This window comes from Pararge aegeria, chromosome 24 (assembly GCF_905163445.1).
Source record: "Pararge aegeria chromosome 24, ilParAegt1.1, whole genome shotgun sequence".
Classification (NCBI taxonomy): Eukaryota; Metazoa; Arthropoda; class Insecta; order Lepidoptera; family Nymphalidae; genus Pararge; species Pararge aegeria.
The window spans coordinates 1,940,289-1,967,852 of record NC_053203.1 but is presented as its reverse complement, the minus strand read 5'-3'; the positions used below and the strand labels follow the sequence as shown (position 1 = coordinate 1,967,852).

At 35.6% G+C, this 27,564-nt stretch overlaps 1 protein-coding gene across 1 annotated transcript; it reads right to left on the bottom strand.

Moving 5' to 3' along the window:
• Positions 1–295: 295 nt before the first annotated feature.
• LOC120634537 (hepatocyte nuclear factor 6) lies at positions 296–24,998 on the bottom strand. The gene is made up of 4 exons (XM_039905226.1): positions 24,257–24,998; positions 4,261–4,284; positions 1,897–2,003; positions 296–677 (listed from the first exon to the last, which is right to left on the bottom strand). The coding sequence occupies exons 1-4, from the start codon at positions 24,972–24,974 to the stop codon at positions 432–434; spliced, it is 1,095 nt and encodes a 364-aa protein (XP_039761160.1). The 5' UTR covers positions 24,975–24,998; the 3' UTR covers positions 296–431.
• Positions 24,999–27,564: the final 2,566 nt, after the last annotated feature.

Here is a 27,564-nt window from a genome sequence, read left to right as displayed (position 1 = left end):
TTTTTTTCACACACTGTACACACGTCAGTTGAAGTTGCCTTCGGGAAATTTGAATAGATATAGATGAAATACCAATCTTTTCAGAAAACTAGAAATAATATATGATAATAAATAATTGAAATGAAACTATCTAACCGCAAAATCTGCAAAGCGTATACAAAATAACGCAAAAGATTTCGGCGAGGATTGCTTAATTTTCTTAAAAATTCTCATAAATTTTAATGTTCTCTCGCGTCACAATTGTATCTGACAGATGCAAAAAAAAGTAGAAAATTAGTTGGCGATTATCCAAAAAGTGCAATGGATAAAATAACATTGAATTGATATTTAAAAGATTATCAATTTCATCATTATCCTTCAAACAATCCGTATCCCGGGGCAACTTCATTCTGTTTTCAAAGCACTAACAAGTGCTGTTGGGGTATAGGGCGTCACAACAGATGATCGTCATGGTCATCGTGATCCTCCTCAGACTCTGCCGAGTCTAGACTCGGTACGTGGTCTAGGTCCTGCAGGTCGCACTGCTGGTCCAGTTCTGTAGACGGTGCATCGTCATCCTTCCACTTATCCATTGATCTTCTGCGCGCGTTCATGAAGAAATTGCCTACTGTTGTTGGCTCTAGCCCTAGTTGCCTAGCTATCGTCACTTGCATCTCTTTTGATGGTCGCTTCGTTTCCTGTAACGTTATAAAAAGGTATATTAAAGTAAAGTCAACATCATCATCATATCATTATCATTGACGGCCGATTGAAGCAGTTTGCAGCAACCCTGCTTTCTGAGCCCAGGGCCGTGGGTTCGATTCCCACAACTGGAAAATGTTTATGTGATGAGCATGAATATTTGTCAGTGCTGGGTGTTTATATGTATATTCTAAGAATTTATGTATATTATTCATAAAAAAATCAGTTATCTTAGTACCCATAACACAAGCTACGCTTACTTTGGGGATTAGATGGCGATGTGTGTATTGTCGTAGTATATTATTTATTTATTTATTATTATAATTACTCTATCATTTATTGATTTTCACTTTATTTTATATTTTAAGCTTAGCTTAATTAAAAAAAACTATTCAAAATTTATAAAAAAAAAATATTATATTAAATATTATAAAATACTTTTTTTTATAAATTTCTAATAGTGTTTTTTTTTTCTTTTATAATTCACGCTGTTGAAAAATTTACGATAAATTTATAAAAATAAATGATAGTTATTATTATTATTAATCTTTATCTTTATTATATGCATTATTCTTAATTTAAGTGTTATATAAAATTAAATAAATACAGTCGGCCGATTAACTTGTTGACATACCTATCTCTAGTAATTATGTTATATTATAATATTGTAATCTTTTAATGTAACAATGAATAAAAAAAAGTATATATAATTATGTTTGCAACGCCCTGACAGGGTCTCATGTACCTACAAACTAGCAAATTATATGAAAAAAATAAATAGATAGAAGTCATTTGTGGGATTGAGTATACGCTTTTATAACATGATTCCTAAGGTAATTTTGGACCTACCAATGCATAAGTTTAAAGAATATACCATTGATGAATTTGTTAATGACAAGGTTGCTTGGAAGCATTCGGCTCCGCTTTCATTTTTCATAAGATGGAAAAATGAATGTTAAAATCTAAAATGTAAATTGTTGATGTTGGAAAAGAGCAACTGCTCAGTTTCTTGCCGGCTTCTTCTCGGTAGAATCTGCCTTCTGAACCGGTGGTAGAGTCACTACAAACAGACAGACTTGACGTTTCAAAAGTACTTATATTAGGCCTACTTGAGATAAATGAATTTTGAATTTTGATTTTGAAATAAACTACTATGAGTAGTCCACAGGTTTATTTATTTTATTATTTTAAAGCAGCCAAACAAATATGTATTACCTTAAAAATAGCTTGCAGAGTACGCCGCTGCAGATCTGTGAAAACCAAACGCGGCTTCTTCTGGGAAGGCAGGGTATCCGAAGCCATATCCTCCTTGCGCTTGCAGCCTGAAAGGATAGAAAGTTTTCCTTTGAATTGAATGTTCCAAATTCAAAATTGGCATGATGATGATCGTGACCGAGCAAAATTTATTTATTTGTACATGCTATTTGTATGCCACAAGTAATAGATAAAAAAAATAAGAAGATTAACACATTTTGCAGTATTATATTAAAGTAAGATGCAAAAAGCTGCCTTATTGCTTAGTAGCAATATCTGCCAGGCAACTTAACAAAAAGGAAAGTATGAGGGAAACTAGCAGTAAAACTTTATAAATACAATACTTTCAGAAGATAATTTATTAACTATGTGCTGCATTTCATAAAATACATCTTTTTGCTAACTGTATTGATTAACTTAATAATTTGTTTAATAACAATGATAATGGTGATGCAAAGCGTATTCAAATTATTTATAGCCCCCCAAATTGGAAATGTATTGAATACAACTATTTATTCTATTTATTTAAATAAACTAAATACGACCCTACATAAAATAGGTAAAACTTAAGTGAAAATAAGCTCGTTGTTATAGAACAGAAAATTTGTTATAGGCTACCTATAACTATATATATATTTAATTATCTTATATTTGCCTTTAAATGATAAATGCAAAGTTTTAACAAACATAAATATAACAAAGGTTTTGATATTCATTATTATATATACGTAACTTTAGATGGTTCCGCAAGATGGCGGTAACAAACATAATAACCGGCAATTTATTTTGTGGGCTAGAATATTGGCACATTTAAACATCTTGTAGCTTTAGTTTTTACGAAATGTTTATTTTAAACTACATTTGGTTAAAACTAAAGTTTCTTCTTAAACTTAAGAGCTAATGTCTTGTCGGTGTAGCTTCTTCCAACCTTCTCTATCCATGGCTCTCTCATTTTCCTCTTTACAAGTCCCCACCCCAACCTTTCGTCCTGTTTTTCCATCTACTTCCATCTTTCCAAAAACTAAACCTACAAGAGCTTTAAATGTGTGTAAAATATGTTTGCTATCACCTCACAATAAAAGAAAAATACGATATGATATGAATAAAGAAACTTTAAATTTAACAGAATTACTAAATGCAAAACGAAAAACAATAACCATGCTGTTATGAAAGTAAATGAACCATTTAAAAAAATATATCTGATAAAATTAATGATATTCTCTTTCACTAAATATAAGGGTGTCTTTCTACTAAGGATATGCGATACGTAGTGATGGATGTCTGTGAACTTCACATATACTTTCAAAGCTTAGCTAAACTTAGCTTTTCCATAAAAAGGTTCAACGATGCTTATATATTTAAATATTCGCTGAAATAAGAGGATTTGAACTACAATAAAATAGACATTACTATAACTCATATATTGACTTTATATGAATTTTTTTTTTGTTTTTGTTTAAGTTTGCACTTTAAATTGGCTTCAACATTGTTCACAATGTTCTGTATCATTTTTTAAAATCTACAATTTCACATGTTTTTTTGCAAATCAATCATTAAAATGATAATGATTATGATTCCTTTTTCTTTGTATGGATGCAGTATCGTGGAATAAGGGAAACTGAAACCCTATGTAACGTGGGAGCATGGGCTTGGTTAAAAATGTATCTAAATAGTGAGATTCAACAACCAAATCTCGAGTATTAGTTACACTGAAGGACAATCCTAGATGAGTATCTGCCGTTGCATAGAATAGCCACTTACAAATTTAAATAGGCATGCAATAGCATGGGGTGAAACGACTGGATATCTAGGTTATCGTGACTCGAGCAATATGGCTGACGGCTTCTAGTAAAAGGACTCTCCAAACGAGCAGACAACAGATCAACATGATTTGCAGTACAATGAACATAAAACTTAGTTTTCGAATTATTTATTGTCGCAGATTTAATTATTCTATTGCAAATTAATCTTGATGTTCATTGTATATCATGGAGTTCCACAAAGTAACGCCTGCTTCTATCTCATACGATTGTTAGGCACAACTATTATATTGGAATAATTGCGCAGTGTAATGTTTGTAGGAAATACTTTAACTTACGCAAAACATATATTCTATTTTCTATTACAGCTTAGGTTTGATGAATTCGCTTTTGTATCACTGAGTTACGTCGCATATCATTGGTAACAAGACAGCTTTAAAACACACACACAGACACACACACACACACACACTAGATAAATTGTCTAAATGTTACCACCACCACCATAAAACTTATAACTACGAACATATAAACTATTCAAATTTACCCATATGACGATACTCACTGCCTCTCTGTGGAATCTGGGCCGCTGCAACAAACAAAACCATTACATTACCAATAAAACATATAGTTTATTTTTTATCACTAGACCATTCGAAGCCCCATCTATGGACAACAACCATGCCTCTAAACACAGACTACCGGAAAGCCTTCTTTCGCACAAGAACAATTTTAATTAAAATATAACTCTAGAAACAAAGACACTTGAATTAAAATCTAACATCAAAAGCAATTCCTGCGCGAAAGAATACTATTTAAATTAGAAATCTAAAACACTTGCTAATTCATCTATTCTTGAATACAAACAAAAAATCCTGCACTTAAATATAAATCATTTCAGTGATAACACATTTAAATCTTGTTATATAAACTCTCTATAAGGAGAACTTAAACATTATAACAGGTAATGATTTATATGTAATGAGACATTTCGGAACCATTTTTGATGTCCATAAACTTTTTCTTGTCCCATTATTAATTGTACATTAAAATCAATAGTGAAAGGAATAGTATCATAAAACCGTGATAATTAAAGCATCACGTCAAAATTGCATCTTTTACAGTTATAAATCCTAAAACCTGACTTTCTTAATTGTATACATTTTATTAGAATCAGTTAGGTAAAATCCTCGATATTCAATGAAGAATCATACATCAAGATGGTCAATTTAGAGATCAGAGAACTTTAACCTGAGGTTGATATCTAGTATGAAATATTAATGCATACCTGGCGACAATGTAAACAACATTAACAAAGGATCTGTAAATCTCGCAGGCACCTATAAAATCATATTTTAAATCTATGGCAGCCCGGGCGCGGGGGGAAACAAAAAGGGAGGGAGGAAGGGCAGCGTTAGCAGTCTAACATACATCTTGGCTTCTTGAAGCTAACAAAATACACTTACCTAATGCTAAAGAAGTATATATAAAAACTAAATCAATAACAGTTATTTTTATTGTACAGGCAGTACCATTGCCTCTAAGGTTAAGTGTAAAATTTAAACGATTCCCGACATGAGCATCGTATACCCAAAACTGGTGTACTGATTTTAAATTTATTTTTACAATTAATGTAGGTATATGGAGAATTATAGATAATTTAAATCATTATGGAGTCCCTTTGACTGAAGCTCTGACCGAAGCTTAAAACCCTCAAGTAGTTGTTTCTCTTGAAAAACTTTATTAAGACAATCTAGAAACACACAATAATTATGCTGTGATAACGACTCCATTATTAAGTCTTCACATATCTCACCAACTAGGTTTGCCCTCAAGAATACAATTTTAGAAACAATAGAAACCAGAACTCCGTGGTCCGGGGCTACGATGTCACAAGCAAAGAACCGCGGTATTAAAAAAAGTTTGTTTTTGCATCGGGGATTGAAAAATCAAGGAAATGATACTGCCTATCCAAAAACATCTATGGAGATAAAATCTCTATAATCATTTACACATATTAATATATAACAAACAAAAGAAAAATCATCCATTTATTTGCTCGGCTAATAAATGCATTTATTAAATGCTTGTCACAAAGCGAGTGTCAATTAATTACATATTATATTTATTTATACTATAATAACAATGGATAAATACATACGTATATAATATATTACCTTTGCGACAAGCTACTTGGATTTAATTATACCTAATTAGAAATCAAGTCCACTGCTACGCAGCCAAGGATTGGGTTTCGGGAGAGGGGTACATGAAATTAGTCAGAATGGTATAAAACTTAAAAGTTTATAAATATAAATAGTGGTTTTATAAATCTAGAACCTTGCATTTTTGCAAATACAACCAATCAAGTAATTGAGAACCCAAAATAAATTATATTTGAATTATTTAAATTTTTAAACAACCTCGTAGATAAACTTTTAATGCCGATTTTTATTTTTTTATTTTTCTGATGACTATTAATTTTGAAGATTTCTATAAACCTTCTAAAACTGCATTAAAATAATTTATTTATAATGAAACAGAAAAATCACTCGTTCATTTTAATTTGTTGTTAGTGTCTCATAGGGATGGACATTGGGCTCTGTTGTCTTCTTTATTTATATGAATGACGTAGAATTTATTTTATGAAAAAATAATAGTAAATGATTGAAATAATAATTAAAATTTTCTGATAAAAATAATATTTAAAGGCTGGAAAAAATAAAGTCCGTGGAAGGTACGAAAGAAAAGGATCTAAGGAAATTTCATAGGACAAAATCACATGGGAAGGACTCACAAGCACGAAACGTCCCCAGCAGGTTCATAACCAGATGTTTCCCATGGGGTCTGGGGCCCGGGGTACATTGGGCCCTGGGGCACAGCCGGGGCCTGATACTCCCTGGGATATGCCCGCTGCTGCATGTTGTTTACATTGTCGCCTTTTACCGATTGCTGGTTGGGTGTATCTGGAAATTTAGGGGCTCATCAATTGCTTCAGTAGTTTACTGAAATGCTAATAACCTTAAATAGTATATACTTAACTATACTAAAGGAAGTCGAAACATTAGTTTTTATAAACAAAAAGCTAATATGAACCGTTGACTTACTCGAAACCGTCATAAACTAATAAAATCTACATTTCGTCTGATAAAAGGTACAGAACTCATTTGTCGGGTCGAATATACTATATATTATGCTATGCTTCATGTTGCCTGAGGTAATATTGGACCTAACTATGCATATTTTTAAACAAGCGGAAGTCCGCTTTTATTTCTCGCACGACAGGTACATAATTGTTAAATTGGAAAATCAGCAAAGAGCATCCTCAAATTTAATGTCGCCTTCTTTTTGGTAGAATCTGATCCGAACCCGTGGTGATAATCGCTAAAAGTCAAGAATAAAAAGACGGTGTAATATGCTCTCCGAGGTACGGGGGTGAATCCTATCTATTTCGAAACTTTGAACTCGTATTAAGAATTTTTAACAATCCAAAAGTAATAACAGGATTCAAATCCAGAACATGCTAGGCGCAGGTCAAGGATTTTTTCATAATGTACTTGCTGTCGCATTGGTGCTAGCATTCATCGGCATTTCCGTTTCTGGGTATGGGATTACGTTGTTTTTTGATAAGTGGGATGTCTCATTTCCATTTTGAGCAGATATTAAGAGTATCTATACTTTATTATCCCCCTATTTCTGAAGTGACTCTGAGTCGGTCTCGGTTTTTTCGCTTATAAACAGAGTAACACTTTGCAGGGCATGCAAGGAACCCATCGTACTATGACGCTATGAGTCCCACAAACTTGAAGCGTAGTTGTTTAGCTTCATGTGCCTGTAATTACACCGACATCCATGCTTTTAGAACGAACCACAGCAATAATGATGTGATGGCGGCAGAAATAAGCATGGCAATGGTACTTCCCCGGACGAGATCTGTCATAAAAATCACTACTACTAATAAGTTGGTCCAACTGTCCTTAAGTTTTGCAGCCGACTGGCGCAGCTACCATGCTTTCTGAGTCCAAGGCCGATTCGATTCATACAACTGGAAAATATTTGTGTGATGAACATGAATGTTTTTCAGTGTCTGGGTGTTTATCTGTATACTATAAGTGTTTATGTCCATTATATTCATAAAAATATTCATCAGCTTGTTAGTAACCATAAGTCCATAACACATGCTACGATTACTCTGGAACTAGATGGTGATGTTTGTTTGTTGTAGTATTTTTATAATTATTTATTATTTAAGTTAACCAGCGTTAGTTTTGGGCTAATCGTAGACCTTGGTTGGTTTTTGCTCTAGTTTCTTCGATCCCTAGAGATAACTTCCGGGGACACGCTCACTCTGAGTCTCTGCGCCAACCATTTAGAGGTTCGTGCCGCACAGAAGGTCTACTTAGGCCGGTTTTCACCCCAATTTTCTACAATCAAACCTCTGGGGAAGCTACACGCTCACCCAGCGACACTGCAAAATCCGAAAAAAATGAAGTGGGCGAAGTGTGGCCAAGCGGACGAACTTAATGGCGACAAAACCCTTTGGATGCTCGCCAATTCTACGACAAAGCGACAGTATACATTCGTTTTCGCCCGAATACATCGCGACGTGCTGAATTAAGCATTAAGCTATATAATAGGCAAGTCGTGTATTCATAAGACACAGGTAACCCGGGCTTGTCGAAATGTGGATAAAGATATATCCTGAACTTTTTATTCCGGGAAAAGTAATGCGGGATATTTTTAATTCCATCAAACGCGGCAATAGCTATTGTTCTTTATAAATGTCATACTTCTTGGTAAACGCATCTCTTGGATTTATTAAACCATCTTTTTGCTAATGTTCGGAATAAATAGTTCCAATTAGTAACTAACCAAAATAATAACTTATCATCATTATATCAACCCATTACCGGCCCACCACAGGGCACGGGTCTCCTCCCACCATGAGGACGGGTTAAAGCACGCTGGCTTAGTGCGGATTGGTGGACTTCACACACTTTTGCGAACATGGAGAACTCTTAGGTATGCAGGTTGTCTAGCTATGTTTTCCTTCACCGTTGAAGCAAGTGATAATTTTATTGTTTAAAACGCACATAACTTAGAAAAGTTAGAGGTGCTGGGATTCAAACTGGCGCCCCTGAAAGTGAAGTCGAAGTCCTACCCACTGGGCTATCACCGCTGCAAATAATAACTAATTAGCATATAATTTATTATTCCCAAAAGCGGTTATAGCCTAGTGGTTAGGACTTCGGCTTCAATTTCGGGGGAGCAGAGTTCGCACTCAACTATTTCTAAGTTATGTGCGTTTTAAGTAGTTATAATATCACTTGCTTTAACGGTGAAGAAAAACATAGTGAGACAACCTGCAAGCCTGAGAGTTTTCCATAATGCTTTCAAAGGCGTGTGAAGTCCACCAATCTGCACTGAGACAGCGTGGTGAACGTGAGAAACCCTTCTCATTCTGAGGAGGAGTTGATATGATTCCCAATATAATGACAGCCGATTGGCGCAGTGGGCAGCGACCCTGCTTTCTGAGCCTAAGGCCGTGGGTTCGATTCCCACAACTGGACAACTGTGTTTGTGTGATGAATGAGCTGTTATTCAGTGTCTGGGTGTTTATCTATATATTATAATTATTTATGTATATTATTCATACAAATTATTCATCAGTTATCTTAGAACCCATAAAACAAGCTACGCTTACTTTGGGACTAGATGGCGATGTGTGTCGCCGTTTCTTGCGTTCGTAAAAACCTTAGTCCTAGAAATAATCGAGCAATAAGTATGAAGAAAGAATTGCCGAATACAGAGAGCGCTGTTTTCCAACATCACGGGGTGTTAAAGAATTTAGTACCCTCCCACAGAGTTCTCCTAAGAAGTTACCTGGTACCTATTAGAAAGAATTGCCCGGAAAATTGGCATATACTTGTTTCGTTTACTAAACCATTAGGTATTCGATTTAGTCGACGTCTACGGAAAAAAAATTCACCAGCTCTTAGGTGATAACTATTGGTCAACGGCTGATGTATGCCTAAGGATCTTCTTAGTTAAGGAATATAGTACCATAGACTAATTCGGACTGAAACGAGACTGTTGGGTCATCGAATAACAAATGAAAACAAAAAATAAACATTAAGATCTCCCAGCTACCTAAATATCACTAGAGCAGTCTGCAAGGGGTCGCTCGATCGATACAGCGGCGGACGCGGCGGGGCTTGCAGGGGGGTGTGACGTCACGGAGGGAGGGGGGCGGCGGAACAACATGTGCTGATGTTGCCTCGGTTCCCTAACGCTTTTAATGTTGTTTTAATCGAAATATTACTTGAAAGTGTGATATGGGCAAAGGTGTTTGGTGGTATGGTGTTTTTCAATGTTATTAACCGATTGAAGTCCACTAAAGGGCATAGGTCTTTCGCAGGGAATTCCCAAATCCACTGTCCTTGGCAGCTTGTTTCCAGCGGCTCCCAGCGACTATCTGGATATCGTCTGTACACCTCGATATGGGTCAACCAACGCGTTTACCGGCGCATGGTATCATAAGGTTTATAAGTCCATCTGTTTTCCGAGCAGATTACCAATTTAATATAATATACAACATCCAATAGATGTCAATGTAAGTTTTTTTGTTACGCTTTCACGCAAAAACTACTTAACCGATCCTTATAAAACTTTGTACACATATTCTTGGAAGTGTTAGAAGTAATAGAGGATACTTTTTATCTCAAATTAAGCTCGGTTACTTCGGGAGCGGGGATGAAAGTGTTTGACGATTTTACACCATACTCCGACAAATTAAAACCGATTTAAATAATTATTTTTGTACTACAGATGTTATATTATGTGTTTAATTTTGCCCAAACTTTGTGTGGATCTGAATGTGGTTGGAGATAGAGGACAGATCTCCTCAGCGAACAGCAGCAAACCCCTCATTTAAGGCTTAGCGATACTGAATACTTTAAATTTTTTTAGAACTACAACTAAATTGAACGCCACATCAAAAAACAAAATTTAAACGCAGACGAAGTCGCGGGCAACACCAAGTAATATAATAAAGACTATACACGTTATATTTAATTTGGCTGAATTTTGGATTAACACATAGGCTGCTTTTCATACCAGGAAAATTTACGGTTCCGGTAGATTCATGAAAAACCAAAAAACCGCGTTCGAAGCCGCGGGCAACAGCGGGTGGTAAACACTAATGTTATTTAAGGTATTTATAGAATCCTATGTCGGGCGGAAAATTCGTAACCCCAGTCCCTTTTTCCCGGCCTACCTACGTCCCTAAACTCCCGCCGTTCGGTGAAATATGTCATATCCCGGGCATAGGTTAGTTTAATTTTTCTTTTCATCCCACTAGAAGTTAGCCTTTAATAATCTGATATTTAAGGCCCCACGTAAGCAAGTGCAATACGAGCCAATTATAACACTCAAGGGGGCTGTACTTAATCGTGTGACCCAATTTAAATATTTGGGCCATTATTTAACGGAGGACCTTAAGGATCACGTCGACATAGAACGAGAACGTAGATCTCTGGCTGTCAAATGTAACATGTTGGCCCGCAGGTTCGCTCGATGTAGCAAGGAAGTGAAAGTAACGTTGTTTAAGGCCTATTGTCAAACCTTCTACACGGGAGGCCTGTGGGTTAAATATACTCAAAGGGCACTGAACACATTACGTGTACAGTATAATAATGGGTTTAGGATACTGTTGGGTTTGCCGAGGTTCTGTTCAGCGTCTGGGATGTTCGCTCAGGAGCGAATCGATGATTTTTACGCCATTATAAGGAAAAAGACGGCATCCCTCCTGACAAGGTTGCGGTCGAGCTCAAACAGTATCCTGAATATGTTAGCGGGAAAGTTTGATTCACCTATCTTGCAACACTTCATGTCGGTGCTTGTACGGTGAAGCAAATTATATTGAATTTATTCTTTAATCTAATGTAATCAATTAATACTAACATAGTCGTTTAAGATGTATTACTAACAAAGGGGGACCTTAGTTGTCTTAATAAAGAGATTATTATTATTATTATTATTAATAATCTTAACTATTAGTAAATGATGATTAGTCTAAGATGGTAGTGGGCGAACCTGTTAGGTGTACCCCGGACTCCCACAGCATATTAACCATTGTACCGGGTGGATAAATCTCTTAGCGGCCATTTCGATATTCGTCGATATGGTTTTGATGCGATGATGCTTCAAAACTACCCACTTACAATTTACAATTTATTTATTGTGCGCTCGAAGATGCAATTTTATATAATTACCCTCTTTTTGTAAATTAGCCTGTAAGTTCCATCTAAGTGGAAATTCCTTTATGGAACAATAAATTTTTATAATTTTTTGTAGTGTTTTTACCTACACTTGGTGGAATTATCAATTTTACAAATTTAAAAAATTTATAAAATTGATAATTGATAATTTATAAAATTGATTGACAATTTTGTCGGTTCCGAATTTTTTATATGCATTTTAAATTTACAAAATTGGAACAATAAATATTTTAAACCAGAGCGGCAAATTCGGCAATTAGAAATTTCTATATTTTCCCCGCTGAACCTGAAACCTCCCAGTTATAAAACCACAGCACTGCGCAAGGAAGCTTGAATTAAAATAACTTAACATATAGCCACCGATCTTTTTACTTATTCAGACGATAAAAAATATCAAAAATTGGAACGGTTCACTCTCAAACAACTGAGATCTACGACCCTATTTTGTCCACGGCGCGTACTACCCCATAAAATGCCCCTTACACAGTACCTACTAAATCATTAATAAAATACCCCGTGACACACCCCTAGGCAAAAAGTATGCCACGCTCTTAACACCCTGTAGCGCCCTGCACCGGTGGCAATCAATAGGGTTGTCAACTTCAACGAAATTGAAAATCAATAAATTATAGTTTGATGACATACACCGCGTTAACACCAGCTTCAAATATTTTAAACCCGTTGTCCTAAGTGTCTATAAGAACAATACTTCCTTTTACAATCCCATCGTTCGCATGTGCCGCCTTTATAACGATTTGGTATCAAGTAATCGTAATATTGACATTTTTAACAAGAGCATAAATATTTTTAAAAAACAAATTATTATGCACTATTTCACGTTATCTTTAGGGAAATTATATATATATTATTTTTGAAGTGTTTCTTTTTGTTACAACTTTAATTTTATCTTTACTTTTTGTTTATTCAATTCCAAGTTGTGTACACATACTTTGGGTTGTAGCTTAGAACAAAATTTGTGATTACATATATTTAGATCTACTTTTAGTTATTAGCTGTTTTTTGTACCTAATAACAATAAAAAAATGACAACCTGACAAGTTAGTACTTCAATGTTGAAACCTATGATCGGTACTTATAGCTACTCGCACTTATGTACGTAGTCAAGTCGGGTATATTACTTACTAAGTGAAAACTACGTATAGAACATGGTGACGGCTACAAGCGTAATAGTGTCCTGTTTTGCGATGTAAATTAAGTATCCAGGAATTGTTTTCTAGTGTAAACTGTGAATTAGTAAGTTCCCACTTACTAATTCACAGTTTCTCTGGTCACTCTGGGTTTTAATACATTTTTTTAATTTGCCAAGGGCGTCTGGTTTGATTTAGTTCGACCGCAGCTGGTTAACCTAAGCCCAGAAAATCTGTATTTACAATACGATGCTGTGTGGACCAGATAATCGTTATGGTTAACCTCCCATTCCTATGGTTATAGACCTATATTTACAAATAAACACTTTACCTGCATAAACTAACTACAATTTTGCTACAAATAAAGTACAGCAAAATCAAAAATCAATTAATTTACTTTTATGTTACGAATACGATTCTTTAAAGATAGTTATTGTATTACTCAGTTGCAGTTTCGCAACATATATTCAACTCATTATCATCTTTTAAAAAAACTATCACTATCGAATAAAACAAAGCATTTTTTTATAACTAATCTCATTCAGACAATGGCGCAAAGGTCGAAAAGTATGTACCATAAATATATACGTGTTAACTGATATCAATATATAATTAAATGCCCTATTAGTAATTATATTTTACAAATATTGTGAGACGGACATTTTTCATGTCAAAATTGGCACGTTTAGAAAATTTATTTTGACAAAATAAGTACTATAGCTTTAAAGTTTTGACGTGACAACGTCTTATAAATTGGTTTGCCGGGTGACACTTCAAGAAACTGCGTTACGCTCCGCTCACGTTATGCGCTCACAATGAGAGCGAGTGAGAGGCACGCGTCCCTTCCACTCGGGCATGGTTAGCCCGCCTAAGAGCGAGAGAGACAGACATAAAAAGTGAAAGGCACGCGTCCCTTTGTAGTAAACGCTGTTTCATTGTACGCAAATGTATTGCAAGTAATAGTATGTATATTTGTATATAAATACGTATGTATGTGTAAAGGTAAAAATAAAATTTTGTTAATATGAAATTCAGTGCGAGATTCTTTGTATAAATTAATGTTTTAAATATAATTCTTTGTATAAATAAATGTTTTAAATTGTTACTATTATTTCATCCTTCTTCCTATTATACGAATGAATATTCACATTAAAATTATTTTACCACTCAAAGTCGTTGTCACGTAAAACTTTCGCCCGTATACCGACTTTACAGGCAACCAATTATATACTAACGAATTTTTTTGATTTTCATTTTTGTTTTACTTACATTATTATTATTTTTTCTTTTTTTTGTATAATAATTGCTTGCTAGGTACTTACTCCTAAGCAATTGTGGTTAATGTTATCGTGTTATATGTATAACCAAGTTGTGGAAACTTCATTGGTCTATGTGATACAAAAATACGGCATTACTTTTATGTATAATTATACTGTTTGTTTCCCTTGAAAAGCTAAAAAATTTATAAATAAATAAATATCTCCCAATCTATGTACGTAATATAAAAACCATTGGGAATAACAACTACTTTTATAAACAAATACTTTTATAAACAAATACTTTTATAAACAAATACTTTTATAAACAAATACTTTTATAAACAAATACTTTTATAAACAAATACTTTTATAAACAAATACTTTTATAAACAAATACTTTTATAAACAAATACTTTTATACAGAAATGCAATGTTTCATTAAAATTTTAAGTCAATGGATTAACTTATTTTTTACTTTTCGTCTTAAAGACATTCATTTCTCAAAAAGAACACAATAGTTCACTTAAATCGAGAATACAATAATATTAAATTTTGCACACAGATAGTTATTACAACGTAGGCGTCCGCTAGGAAAGGATTTTTTTAAATTCTATCAGGGTTAAATATGGGATGAAAGTTTGTAAAAAATTCTTCATTTATCAATTTATTTTTCAAGCTACATCAATTAAACTTTGATTTTAGGTTTTCGATTTATAATAAAGAAATACGTATTTCATAGGGGATCAAAATTTATATGAAAGTTTCTGATTTTCTAAGTAATTTCCGTTCATATTTTTCTATAAGCAGCAAGATCTTTTTTTAACCCTTTGTAGTAAATTTAACAAATCAAAAATAAAACTTAACGTGAGCGAAGCCGCGGGCAAAAGCTAAGTAATATTAATAATAATAATATAAGTAATATTATAAATTTGTAAATACAAAAGTCACAGTGCGTTACATTTTGCAGATACCAACGACAATATGTTGGAAGCGGAATGTGATGAGAAATATAGAGCCAGCCCTACTAACCCTCATCGTTATTAGTGACGCACTCTATCGACCCGACGGCATCGATTGTCGAAAAATCGATGCACAGCTGTCCTACGTAATGTTAGTCAACCGTATCGATTTTTTCATATAGTTATATTATATCAAACAGCTAGATAATATTATCAGTATAGGTGATAATGTGTGGTTTTCACCGTGAATATTTGCATTGTTGTAAGCGTAGTATGTTGTTCATTTTGTTTTCAAAACACAGCACTCACCACCCAGGTCGCCAAAACCTACCGGACGGATGAGCAAAAATATGGTTCCCACTTAAATGGGTAAAATCATTAACGTACACGTAGCATAAATAACGCATTTCGATTTCGGGAGCCTAAATAATACAATAGTCATACAAATGTTTGTGATAAGCGTAGTATGTTGTTCATTTTGTTTTCAACCCCGGATACAAATGGGGTGTATTATAAATGCAGCCACATTTTCGTCTGGGTGTTCATCTGTAACTCTTAAACTAACGAACTGATTGGAATTTGGTTATCCATCATCATGATTTTTGAATTGACGGCCAATTGGCGCAGTGGGCAGCGACCCTGCTTTTTGAGTCAAGGCTGTGGGTTCGATTCCCACTGAAAAATGTTTGTTATAAACATTAATGTTTTCAGTGTCTGGGTGCTTAATCGTACATAACAAATATTTATGTTATTCATAAAAATATTCATCAGTCATCTTAGTACCCATAAAACAAGCTACGCTTACTTTGGGACTAGATGGCGATGTGCGTATTGTCGTAGTATATTTATTATCTGTATGTTTTAAATATTTATGTATAAATACAAATACAATTCATAGAAATATTCATCAGTCATATTAGTACCCATAACACAAGATACGATTACGTTTTGAGGCTATATGGCGGTGTGGGTATTGTCGTAGTATATTTATTTATTTAACAAAATTACTGGCCCATTACTAAACTTAGTCACCTCCCAAATGGGAGGGGTTTGGGCCGAGGTCCTCCACGCTGGCGAAGACTAAATGTGCGGATGTCAACGCTTTGGAGAACTCTCAGGCATGACAGTTTTCTCGGTTTGGTTTCCTTCACAGTTAAGCATGAGATATTTAATTTCTTAAAGCGCATAGTCCGAAAAGTTAGAGATCCATACCTAGTCAAACTTGGTCGCCCCGTAAGGTAAGTCGAGCCACCACATATAATTATTACCTTGGTCAGTTTCTTAGATGTTTTGCGGTTTAAGGACATTTCAATCGGATATTAATAATTCACTATAGGAATGTATGAATGAATGAATCAATCCGAAACTCGTGACATAATTAATTAATAATTTAAGTACATAATTTTAATTCAATATTATTGTAAAACCATACCTAACCTAACAATTCAATATATTAATGTTTATTAAATTTAAAAGTATATGTTTATTCCATCTAGGCCAATTTTACATTACGCGGGCATCTCTTTTTAGCGCTGATTGTTAATGCTCGACGAGTTATGGTGGGATATTTTGGAATTTTCAATTAAATTAGTAATTAAAAGATTGCACTTTTTGTGAGGTCTCTTTCCTATGAGGCAACAGATATGTGCGGGCGGACCAGACAAAGAATAAATTCACCTGAATTGGCCGAAATTAAGATTAAGGCCGAGAGTTAGAGGGAAGAAAATGGGAGATTTAAGTGATTTAAGAGAGTAAATCTTCAATTTACCATTTTAAACACACCATCGGATCTGAATAAAGAGTAAGTTATTAAATATCTTACGACATTACACACATACGCACAACTGCCTCTTTGGTCTAGTGGTTCACATGTTCGACTAAAGATCACGCGGTCCTGGGGTAAAATTTGTTAAAGCGCACCCACCCGCGTTGGACTAGCTTGGTGGGAACATTATGTGAAGTCGAAGTCCTACCCACTGGGCTATCACTACTTCGAAATTTGTGTAGATCAGGGGTCAGAAAATAACAAGCCGTGGCTTTATAGATAGTTTCAAAAAGTAAGGCTTGAACTAAAGCACCAACCTTTTTTTAACGGTCCAAAGTAACACCACTTTAGTTTAGTCCCACTTTAGTTTCACGTCTATCGAAGTACTATTTGTGACACGGCTACACGAGCAAGTTGACACAATCGGGTGTAAAAGTTGTTAAAGCCCACCCGCCCGCATTGGACTAGCTTGGTGGGCAGCAACTTTAAAAGCGTATCCCCTAAGAGAAGCGAGGTCTGTGCCTAACAGTGAGTCGATGATGATGATGAATACACATATCGCCATCCAGCCCGATGATTATTTTATGAATCACTAGCGTACCCGGCCCGCTTAGCCGGGCTAGATTTTGCTTTAATTTATTTAAACAATAAACTTACATCATTAAATTTTTAATAAAAGCTGTATTTGACAGTTTGACAGTTCAAAAATAGGAGTGCTCCGATCGTCACCAAACTTTACAGGATTACTCGCCAGGTCAATCCAGAGGTTCCCTGAAAGTTTCATTGAAATCGGTCCAGCCGTTTCGGAGCCAATATGGAACATACCCACACACTTTCTCTTTTATATATATAGATATACATAAGTAATTATAATATGATTATCCAGACTTTGGAAAACATTCATATTAATCACACAAAGAAAATCTATCTGTGGGAATAGAACTCACTACCCACTGCGCCAATCGGCCGTCGGTAGGTTGGTCCTAGCAACCCAACAGACCAGAGAAAATTCAAACACAAATTCCTAAATTGTCCTCAGGGAGGCCGTTATTAACAGAGCATTGACCTAAAATTGCACGCAATCTAAATCCACTCATATCTCTATGACATGAAAATTTATTTAGATAAAAAATCCAAGTGGTGACCCTAGAGACACGAGCCAGGTGACTGGCATAGTGACGCGCTCCGCATCGACCCAGCGCGGCGAAATCAATGGTCGACAAATCGATGACACAGCTGACTTTCGCGGTGTTTGTAAAGTGATACGTAAGCGTTTTTTATGTCAGGAAACTAGCAAAGGATTACAGAGTTTGTAATTTACACTTCCTACTTATATTATAAACGTGATCGTCTGTGAGGATGTGTGCATGTATGTATGTAAAGACGTTGTTTGTTACTCTTTCACGCATAAAGTACTGAACTGATTTGGAAATAGAATACACCCTGGATTAAAAAAAATACTTTTTACATCGGACTTCGATGAAATTAGATTTATACTAGCTGCGCACTGCGGTGTTAACTGCGATGAGTAAGTCTGTACATTTAATTGCAATAAAAATATGTGTTACAACGCGGAGATCAGGTAGTAAAATTATAGATTGAAAAGATGAATGTTTTTTACTCAGTTACAAAAGAAATCTGGATGAAATTTGGCACAGATATAGATCCCGGATTACACAGAGCAATAGTATACATGTTTTTGAAGTGAACACTCTTTACAATCATTGTTATTTGAAACTAGATGAAACGATATATGATGATAATCACAATAAAGAAACAAATACATAAACGTATAGGAAAGAATGAAATGGAACACATTACACTTTTTTTTTTCCTATTTTAGTTAAAAAAATATTTAATAATTTCTAAGCTTTATAAAGAATAATAAACATTTATTCTAATGTCTGTCATCATCAATCATATCCGTCTCAGAGTTCGCTACCATTCAAAAGTTTCACTCCTGTCTTGTGTCAAAATTTCACAGTTTAATTTCATTTTCTTTAGATTCACCATCATCATCATCTCAACCCATTACCGGCCCACTCCAGGGCACGGGTCTCCCCCACAATGAGAAGGGGTTAAGACCATAGTCCACCACGCTGGCCCAGTGCGAATTTTTGGCCTCCACAAACGTTTTGAGAACATTATGTGAAGTCGTAGTCCTACCCACTGGGCTATCACTACTTCGAAATTTGTGTAAATCAGGGGTCAGAAAATAACAAGCCGTGGCTTTATAGATAGTCTCAAAAAGTAAGGCTTGAACTAAAGTACCAGTCTTTTTTTAACGGTCCAAAGTAACACCACTTTAGTTTAGTCCCACTTTAGTTTCACGTCTTTCGAACGACTATTTGTGACACGGCTACACGAGCAAGTTGACACAATCGGGCGAGCGACTTCCGTTCCGTCCTCAGTTTGAACAGAGCTTGACACTAGCACGTAGAACGAACTGTTTAGTAGCTAATAAGAGCTAAACAAGAAAGAAATAGATGTTATTCAGCTCTTATTAATAAATAAATATACTACGACAATACACACATCCATTGACGGCCGACTGGCGAAGTGGGCAGCGACCCTGCTTTGTGAGTCCAAGGCCGAGGGTTCTATTCCCACAACTGGAAAATGTTTTTGTGCCATCGTGTTTTTCAGTGTCTGAAATATTTTGCGATATGTGTATTGTTGTAGTATATTTATTTATATTACATCGCCATCGAGCCCCAAAGTAAGCGTAGCTTGTCTTATGGATACTAAGAAGCAGTTGAATATTTCTATGAATATAATACACAGAAATACTTATTATATACAGATAAACACCCAGACACTGAACAACATTCATGTTTATCACACAAACATTTTTTTAGTTGTGGGAATCGAACCCACGGCCTTGAAAGAAACAAAACAGGGTCGCTGCCCACTGTGCCAACCGGCTGTCTAAATTTTATCAATTCAATTCAATTCAAAATTTCTTTATTCATGTTGGCCTATCACAGGCACTTATGAAGCGTTCATACATATTTGTTTACATAATTGTAACGGGATGGAGATAACTTCGTTCGCCAACTTAAATCTAAAGCTACGAGGGTTCCAAACGCGCCCTGGTAGAAGCCCACAACAAACTTAGCCGGGTAAATTTATTTTTTTGTTATCACCATCTTCCAGTAAATTTATATTAAGCTATGAAGCTAGAGCAATTCAAACCCAAGCTTTTTTATCGTTTATCAATATCTAATAACCGGTTGTTTCAATTTTATCAATTACTCTTCGTAGTATGATAAGTATTTCAATGGATTACTTTGTAAAAATATTAGTTGTTGTAAGCATTTTTCGTACGCGTTTATTACATTACGGTTCGTTATAAATCCCGTGGCAACAATTCGTTTTCCTGGAATGAAAAGTAAGTTAAGTTACTCTCCGTCCTTTCAACTAACACTATGTCAAAAATTAACTTGAATGGTTGCCTAGTTAGTGCTTAGAATTTAAAAAGTATGACTAAAAATAAATCATAGATACCAACAGAGATTAGGTGTGTTTAGATTTTTTTTGTATCAATTATGCGTCCATCGGGATATGGTGAAACAAAAAAATAAAAGGTCTCGATTGTCTAGTGGAACGTATCGTTATATGGGTAACGAGTGCTGGGTTTGTCTTCCCGAGTCAAGCGTTGTAGCTTTTCTATACTGCTTCTGTCTGTGTTTTTTTTAACTTTCAAATAGAAAGTATAAATAAATTAATCAACAAAAAAGTAAAACTCTCATCATATCTAATAAACGGATCATTCAAATTGGTGCAGTCAATCAACTATATACGCGAACAATAACGTAACGTAAAAAAAATGCTAGCCGAATTATTAAAACCCTTATTTTAAATTGTAAAACGATTTAACCAAATAAAAGTACTTTCTTAACTCACCCCTGCATAAACTAAACAAGAGCAACCCTACTGTGCCGAGCCCCGGTCACTGGCAGTAGTGACGTGCCCGTATCGACCCGTTTACTTGTCGACGAATCGATACACAGCAGCTGACGTCTGTGATGTTTGTTAACTGTATCGATTTTAATCAAACTCTTAATTTGGTAAATTGCAGATAAATTTACGTTTGAATGCAGATTTGTTGACCTCCCTAGCGCTGTGGTGAACGCTGTGGTCTTATAACTAGGAGGTCCCGGATTCGATCCCTGGCGGGGGAAATTTGGAAATCTTTGATTTCTGAGTTTTCTATTGTCTTGTCCAGTGGGAGGGTTTGGCCGTGGCTATTACCACCACAGCGACAAAGACGTGTCGCTAAGCGAATTATGTTTGCTTTCTGGTACGATGCCGCGTAGAAACCGATTAGGGATATGGGTATAATGTAACAGCCATTTCTAGAACAGTTTAGCCCGCAACCATCTTAAACTGCATCATCACTTACCAGTGAAATTAAATAAATAAATAAATTTACTACGACAATACACACATCTCCATATCCCCAAAGTAAGCGTGGCTTTTGTTATGAGTACTAAGATGACTAATGAATGTTTTATGAATAATATACATAAATACTTATAATATACAGATTAACACCCAGACACTGAAAAACATTTATTAACACAAACATTATCCAGATGTAGGAATCGAACCCACGGCCTTGAACTCAGAAAGCAGGGTCGCTGCCCACTGCGCCAATCGGCAGCCAAGACTTCACTTGTAGTGGAGTTTAAAGAAAACAATATGGCCTAATGATGAAAAATTAAGAAGTAGACACTTTCTGTACGTTTGCAAACGCATTTATCCATAACTAGTTTACTTTTGGAATTAATGTTTGTATATGTATTGTGGATGTGAGCCTTAACGAGCAGTCGAAAAATTTCGTTGGTGAAAAAATACATTGCCAAACCGTGCAGTTTAAATATTCTGTTCATCACTACTTGCGAAACTGAAATCCGTTTATGCTAAAGGGCACTTGTGCCTATCAGATAAACTTAACTTTAACCCCCTCTCCACAAAGAAGACATACGATATGAAACTGGCCCCAACTGTAAGCTGTTTAAAACGGAGGCGTATGGAAACCCTGAGACTCGGTTTGGTGATTGCAGTAGATAGTATTCATTCTCCGTTATATTCCCTTAATCACTTAGTACGACAACCACGGAAAGAAAAGGGATGTATTCTAATTAGCCATCACCCATCACTTATATTTACCCTCGTTTAAAGTATTAAGAGGCAACCCTAACAAGCCGAGCCCCGGTCACTGGCAGTAGTGACGCGCCCCGCATCGACCCACGCGGGGGGAGTTGCTTGTCGACGAATCGATGCACAGCAGCTGATGCCTGTGATGTTTGTAAACTGTATCGATTTTAAACAAACGTTGATTTTAGCGCAATGCTGTTGAAATACTTGCGATTGACGGGTTTTGGTTTAAGAACACATCTGTATGTGACTCTTATTAAATTCATACTATAGAAATTCAGTTGTATGTTATTATACACTGTGATTTTGTTCATCATCGACAGCCTTTTAATCTATCCGATCTACAGTAGCTCTATGCAATAATCAAAATAATTGTAGTTTACTACACCGTCAAAAGTCAGTTAAAATTGTGAGCGCTGTGAATTTAAACAGTAGGTCCTAGGTTCAATCTGTCTCTCACTACAACTATAAAGTGGAATAAAAAATAAAAAAGTCATAAAAATACATTGGAAGCAGCGGATCAAATTCAGTAGATAACCATTCAAATATTGTTTCTTGCTGCATGTAATCGAATTAATACCACCGTTGCACTGCGACGCTTTTATACGGTATAGATTGATGCCTAAACACATAAAGTTTTTTATTTTGACCAATTAATAAACATTGCACAGATTAACTGGGTCACTGTTATATGACGAAAATTCCCAGTGATTCAGACTATAAAATTTCGTAAACGCAGAAGTCAAAAACTGACATTTAATTTTATTTTAGAATCCCTACTTTATAATATTAAAGTAAAACAGTGTTTGTTTTTTGTTTGTAGTAACTAAGCAACCAAATAGAGTTAGTTGAAAGTCAGTGAAGTAACAGGTTACTTTATATCCCAGACAAACAAATTTTACCTACGGGATTTGTAAAAAAACGTAATAAACGCCAGTGACAGCTGGTGTAAAATAATTGTAGAGAGCTTGAAGAAATAACGCTTAATGTCTGCGACACAAACAGTCTACAAATTGATTGAACTAATATCGTTGTGACATTGTAAGATATTTGTAAGGATAAATATTTTTAAAAAACAAATTTTTAAGCACTATTCCACAAAACTTTAGGGACTATAAATTATATCTTTATATATTTTATTTTTTTAGTGTTTATTTTATCTTTCAAGTTTAATTTTACTTTTACTTTTTGTTTCATTTAATTCCAAGTTGTGTACACATACTTTGGGTTGTAGCTTAGAACAAAACTTGTTATTACTTATATTTAGTACCTACCTATTAGCTGTTTTGTGTACCTAATTCGTTAAACTAACAAGAGGCAACCCTAACTAGCCGAGCCTCGGTCACTGGCAGTAGTGACGTGCCCACATATCGACCCGCGCCGCATCGATTGTCGACTAATCGATGCAAAACTGCTGACGTTCGCGGTGTTTGTAAACTGTATCGATTTTATTCAAATTTTTACTTCGGCACGTTATTTTGGCGATACCTTGACGGTATGCGGGTTTCGGTGGAAAACACTTTTGTTTATGTCATAATGACTCTGATAAGAATACTTTCGAGCGAAACGCTACCGCATATATAAAAACTCGTAAAAGCATGTTTTATTTTAGATTTACTGCGCAATAACAAGTATTTTCTGTTGAAATTACTACTTAAAACTTTAATTATTGTTAAAAGGAAGCTTTATCGAAAATAATAACAATTTATATTATATCCATAAACCAAACATAGACCTAAACTTTGTAGATGAAACTAGTTTTAAAGGTACGAAATACATAACACGGAAATAACCAAATTAAGTGAGACAGCTCGGTTTCTTTAAAAGCAAATCTTGAACGCTGAATTTTTTATAAAAAAAAAATGGCCTAATAATCCTATGAGAAAAATTATACCGCACGGATAACCTTTGTTTATATACAGCCTAAAAATAAAAAAAACAAAGTCTAAAAATATCCTAAGCCCCTAAAAATGTCATACCAAACGTACCTGCTAATCGCAACGCCGACATCCTTTGGAACTCTGGCTCTTGGAGCCACTTCCACATTCTCCTGAACGTCTCCCTTCCAGACTTGAGCTTTGACCAGGGCTTAGGGTTCCTTAACAAGTCACTTAACGTCCCTTGCGACCTGCATAGGACCCTTTGCGCGAATATCGCCTGCGGGATCGAATACCTCTTCAGTTCCCCACTTATCCTTTGAGCTAATTCTTTGGTATTTATTTCTTCTATATCCTGAACTTGCGCCTGGGCTTCTTCGTCCCTTGTTTCTCGCGCCAACAATGCAGCGTTCAGATCCAATCCCGGACTGGCTAACGGAGGAGTTGGGGAGCGTCTTTCAAACGAATTTGGGGACACACTTCGTCTGCTATACGCCGATTGGGGAGACAAAGGTTCATTATACGGTGCCGGGGAAAGCGACGCGTAAGATTGCTGCTGTTGGATGACCGTGAACGTTCCCCCCGCATGGTAGGCGAACTTATCCGAGACTGTGCTGATTGGGGGTAAAGGTAGCAGCGGGGTTAGCGTTGCGTACGAAGCTGGTTCTAATCCTGGCGGGGTAAGGCGGCCGTTCACAGCGGACAGTGGGTGGAAGGCCGCGTCGCCGTCGGGTAACAGGTCGGCGGGGGAAAGCCTGGGTGGCGATACGTTGCTGGGCGCCACTATGACCGTGAGCGGCACGCGGTCTCGGAGCCTGGCGTCATCCATCGCGCGCGGCCGGCGGCAGCGGGGTCGCGCGGGCGACTGCAAAACGCCTGCGCGGCGCACCCTACCTTCCCCACGGTCCTGCAAACACCCCTACACCATCAGCCGCAAGCCAAAACGTCTTATATCCCTAACGTAAACGCAATTTTCAATCTTATCATCAACAAATTTAGACTTATTTTCGTTTGTTACAAAAAGTCCAGTCGAGTCCGTGACGTGAACACTACAATGCACCCTAACCTACCCTGAGGCTACGGACAGAAGCTTTTGCTATCCAATCTCAATGCATGCTGTACATTACTGACTTTTGTGCAATAGTGATGATTTAGCAGTGTTTTAAAGTGGCAATGGATGGTAAAGTTGCGTGTGTGTGATGGATGTTGATGTTTATTGCCTGTTTGGTAGACGGTGTCCCCGTTCGAGGTACTGTGTACTCGGTACCTCGTGGTGGAAGTTCCAAAGGAAAACCATCTTATTCAACTCTGATTCATATTTAATGATGATTTACGCTTTCAGACAATAAAATGTCATTACGTCAATGTAATGCCTTCTAGAAAAAATTCTATTACCTGACCAGTTAATATGATTTAGGCGGTGAAAAACTATTTTATTAAATACAAAACACTAATAAATAACATTTAAAATATAGATGTAGAATGTAGATATATAGGCTAGTATTGTATATAAATACGTACTTCCGTATTTAATAGTAGATTATAAATCAAGTTTGGTTACATTGCATTTTATGGTCGAGACGGTACTCGGTCCATAAGCTAAAAGCGGATGCGCTAAGAAAGCCGAAAGTGTAACAAGCAATGTAGCATACGCGTTTCATACGACGATTTTCATCACACTTGCAAGGAAAAAAACTAAATAATCTTTTAAATACGTTCTCAGAAAATAACTGAATATTTTTTTGCTTTCTTTAAACTGTGTGAAAGTTTCGTAGGCCGATTTATGAATTGTGAATAATTTGATAAAATTAAACGTTTATTTATCATAATCGAGAAACTAAACTATTTGGATAGATGTTGTAAAGTGAAGGATAAAGTTTAATTCTACGATAGACTTTGAAGCTTTTCTCTTAAGTTTATATATTAACAAAATATATTAAAGATCCGAAAGTTACGATTGATGTTTGTGACTCAACACGCCAGAAAAGCTGAATGGAACTGCGTGAAATATATATAAAAAATATTTATAAGATTAGCCTCTGCCCGCGACTCCGTCTGCGTTTGATTTTGTTTTTGATGTGGCATTAAATTTAGTTGTTGGACCAAAAATAATTAAAGTATTCAGTACCGCTAAGCCTTAAATGAGGGGTTTGCTGCTGTCTGCTGAGGAGTTCTGTCCTCTATCTCCAACCAAAAAGGCAATTAAACGGGGCATTATTATTATTTGGGCAAAATTAAACGCATATTATAACCTCCTATATCCTATATTACTTCTCACACTTCCAAGAATATGTGTACAAAGTTTCATGAGAATCGGTTAAGTAGTTTTGCGTTAAAGCGTAACAAACAAACTTACATTGACATTTATAATATTATAGTAGGGAAGTAGGGATTATAGTTTGGAATAGTACGGGTAGGTGCATAGGCAACTATTTATCCCGAAAAAATAAACGGTTCTGATTCGATATATTTGTACGTATTTTACAGCACAAAAGATCGACATGTTTTTTGCATAGTTGTAATGTGGTGGTATTAGCTGAACATATACGTCAAAATTTCTAAACAAACGAAGTCATATAATTTTTTAATTTAAAACCCTTTAAAGTGATATTTTAATTATTTAAAAATGCACATAATTTAGAAAAGTAAAAGGTCGGTGTTGCGACTTTAACTGAGCTATCACCCCAACTGGAGTCTGGACCTATATATACATCTATATATATAAAAGAAAGTCGGGTTAGTAACACTACTTATAACTCAAGAACGGCTGTACCGATATGGCTGAAAATTGGTAGGTGGGTAGTTTAGAGCCAGGAGACGGACATAGGATACTGTTTATTCCGTTCGACAGTCCTTATATATATATCTATATTCTACATCTATAAAACAAAGTCGTGTTAGTTACACCATTTATAGAGAACGGCTGGACGGATTTTCATTATTTTTGATTTCTTTGATTCCTGTTAATCCGGAATAGGAGAATAAGTATAAAAATACAATTTTTTTTTAAATTTAAAATCAAAACAATTATCTAGCCGTTCATTAGTAACAAAACACAATTGACAGCGCACGTCAAGTTGTCTATACATAATCGTAAAACTGTTGATGTGACCTATAGAGAGATTCCGGAGTAAGATGAGTTTTATGTATTGTACTTTAAAAAGACATTGAGATGTAAAATATACTAAGGCGAAATGAAATTCGCGGGGATAGCTAGTATATATATATATATATATATTATATTCCACTGTTTCAGGCAGCTCTCTCCTCTCCTGAATGAGAGCTAAGACGAGTATGGAGGCATACTGCTCATTTGTTTTCGGGCTTATTAACACATGTTAGTGGACTGATGAGGTTTTATATAGCATATAGAGAAATGTCATAATCTTATCAAATTAGTGTATTGTCATCTGTCCTTG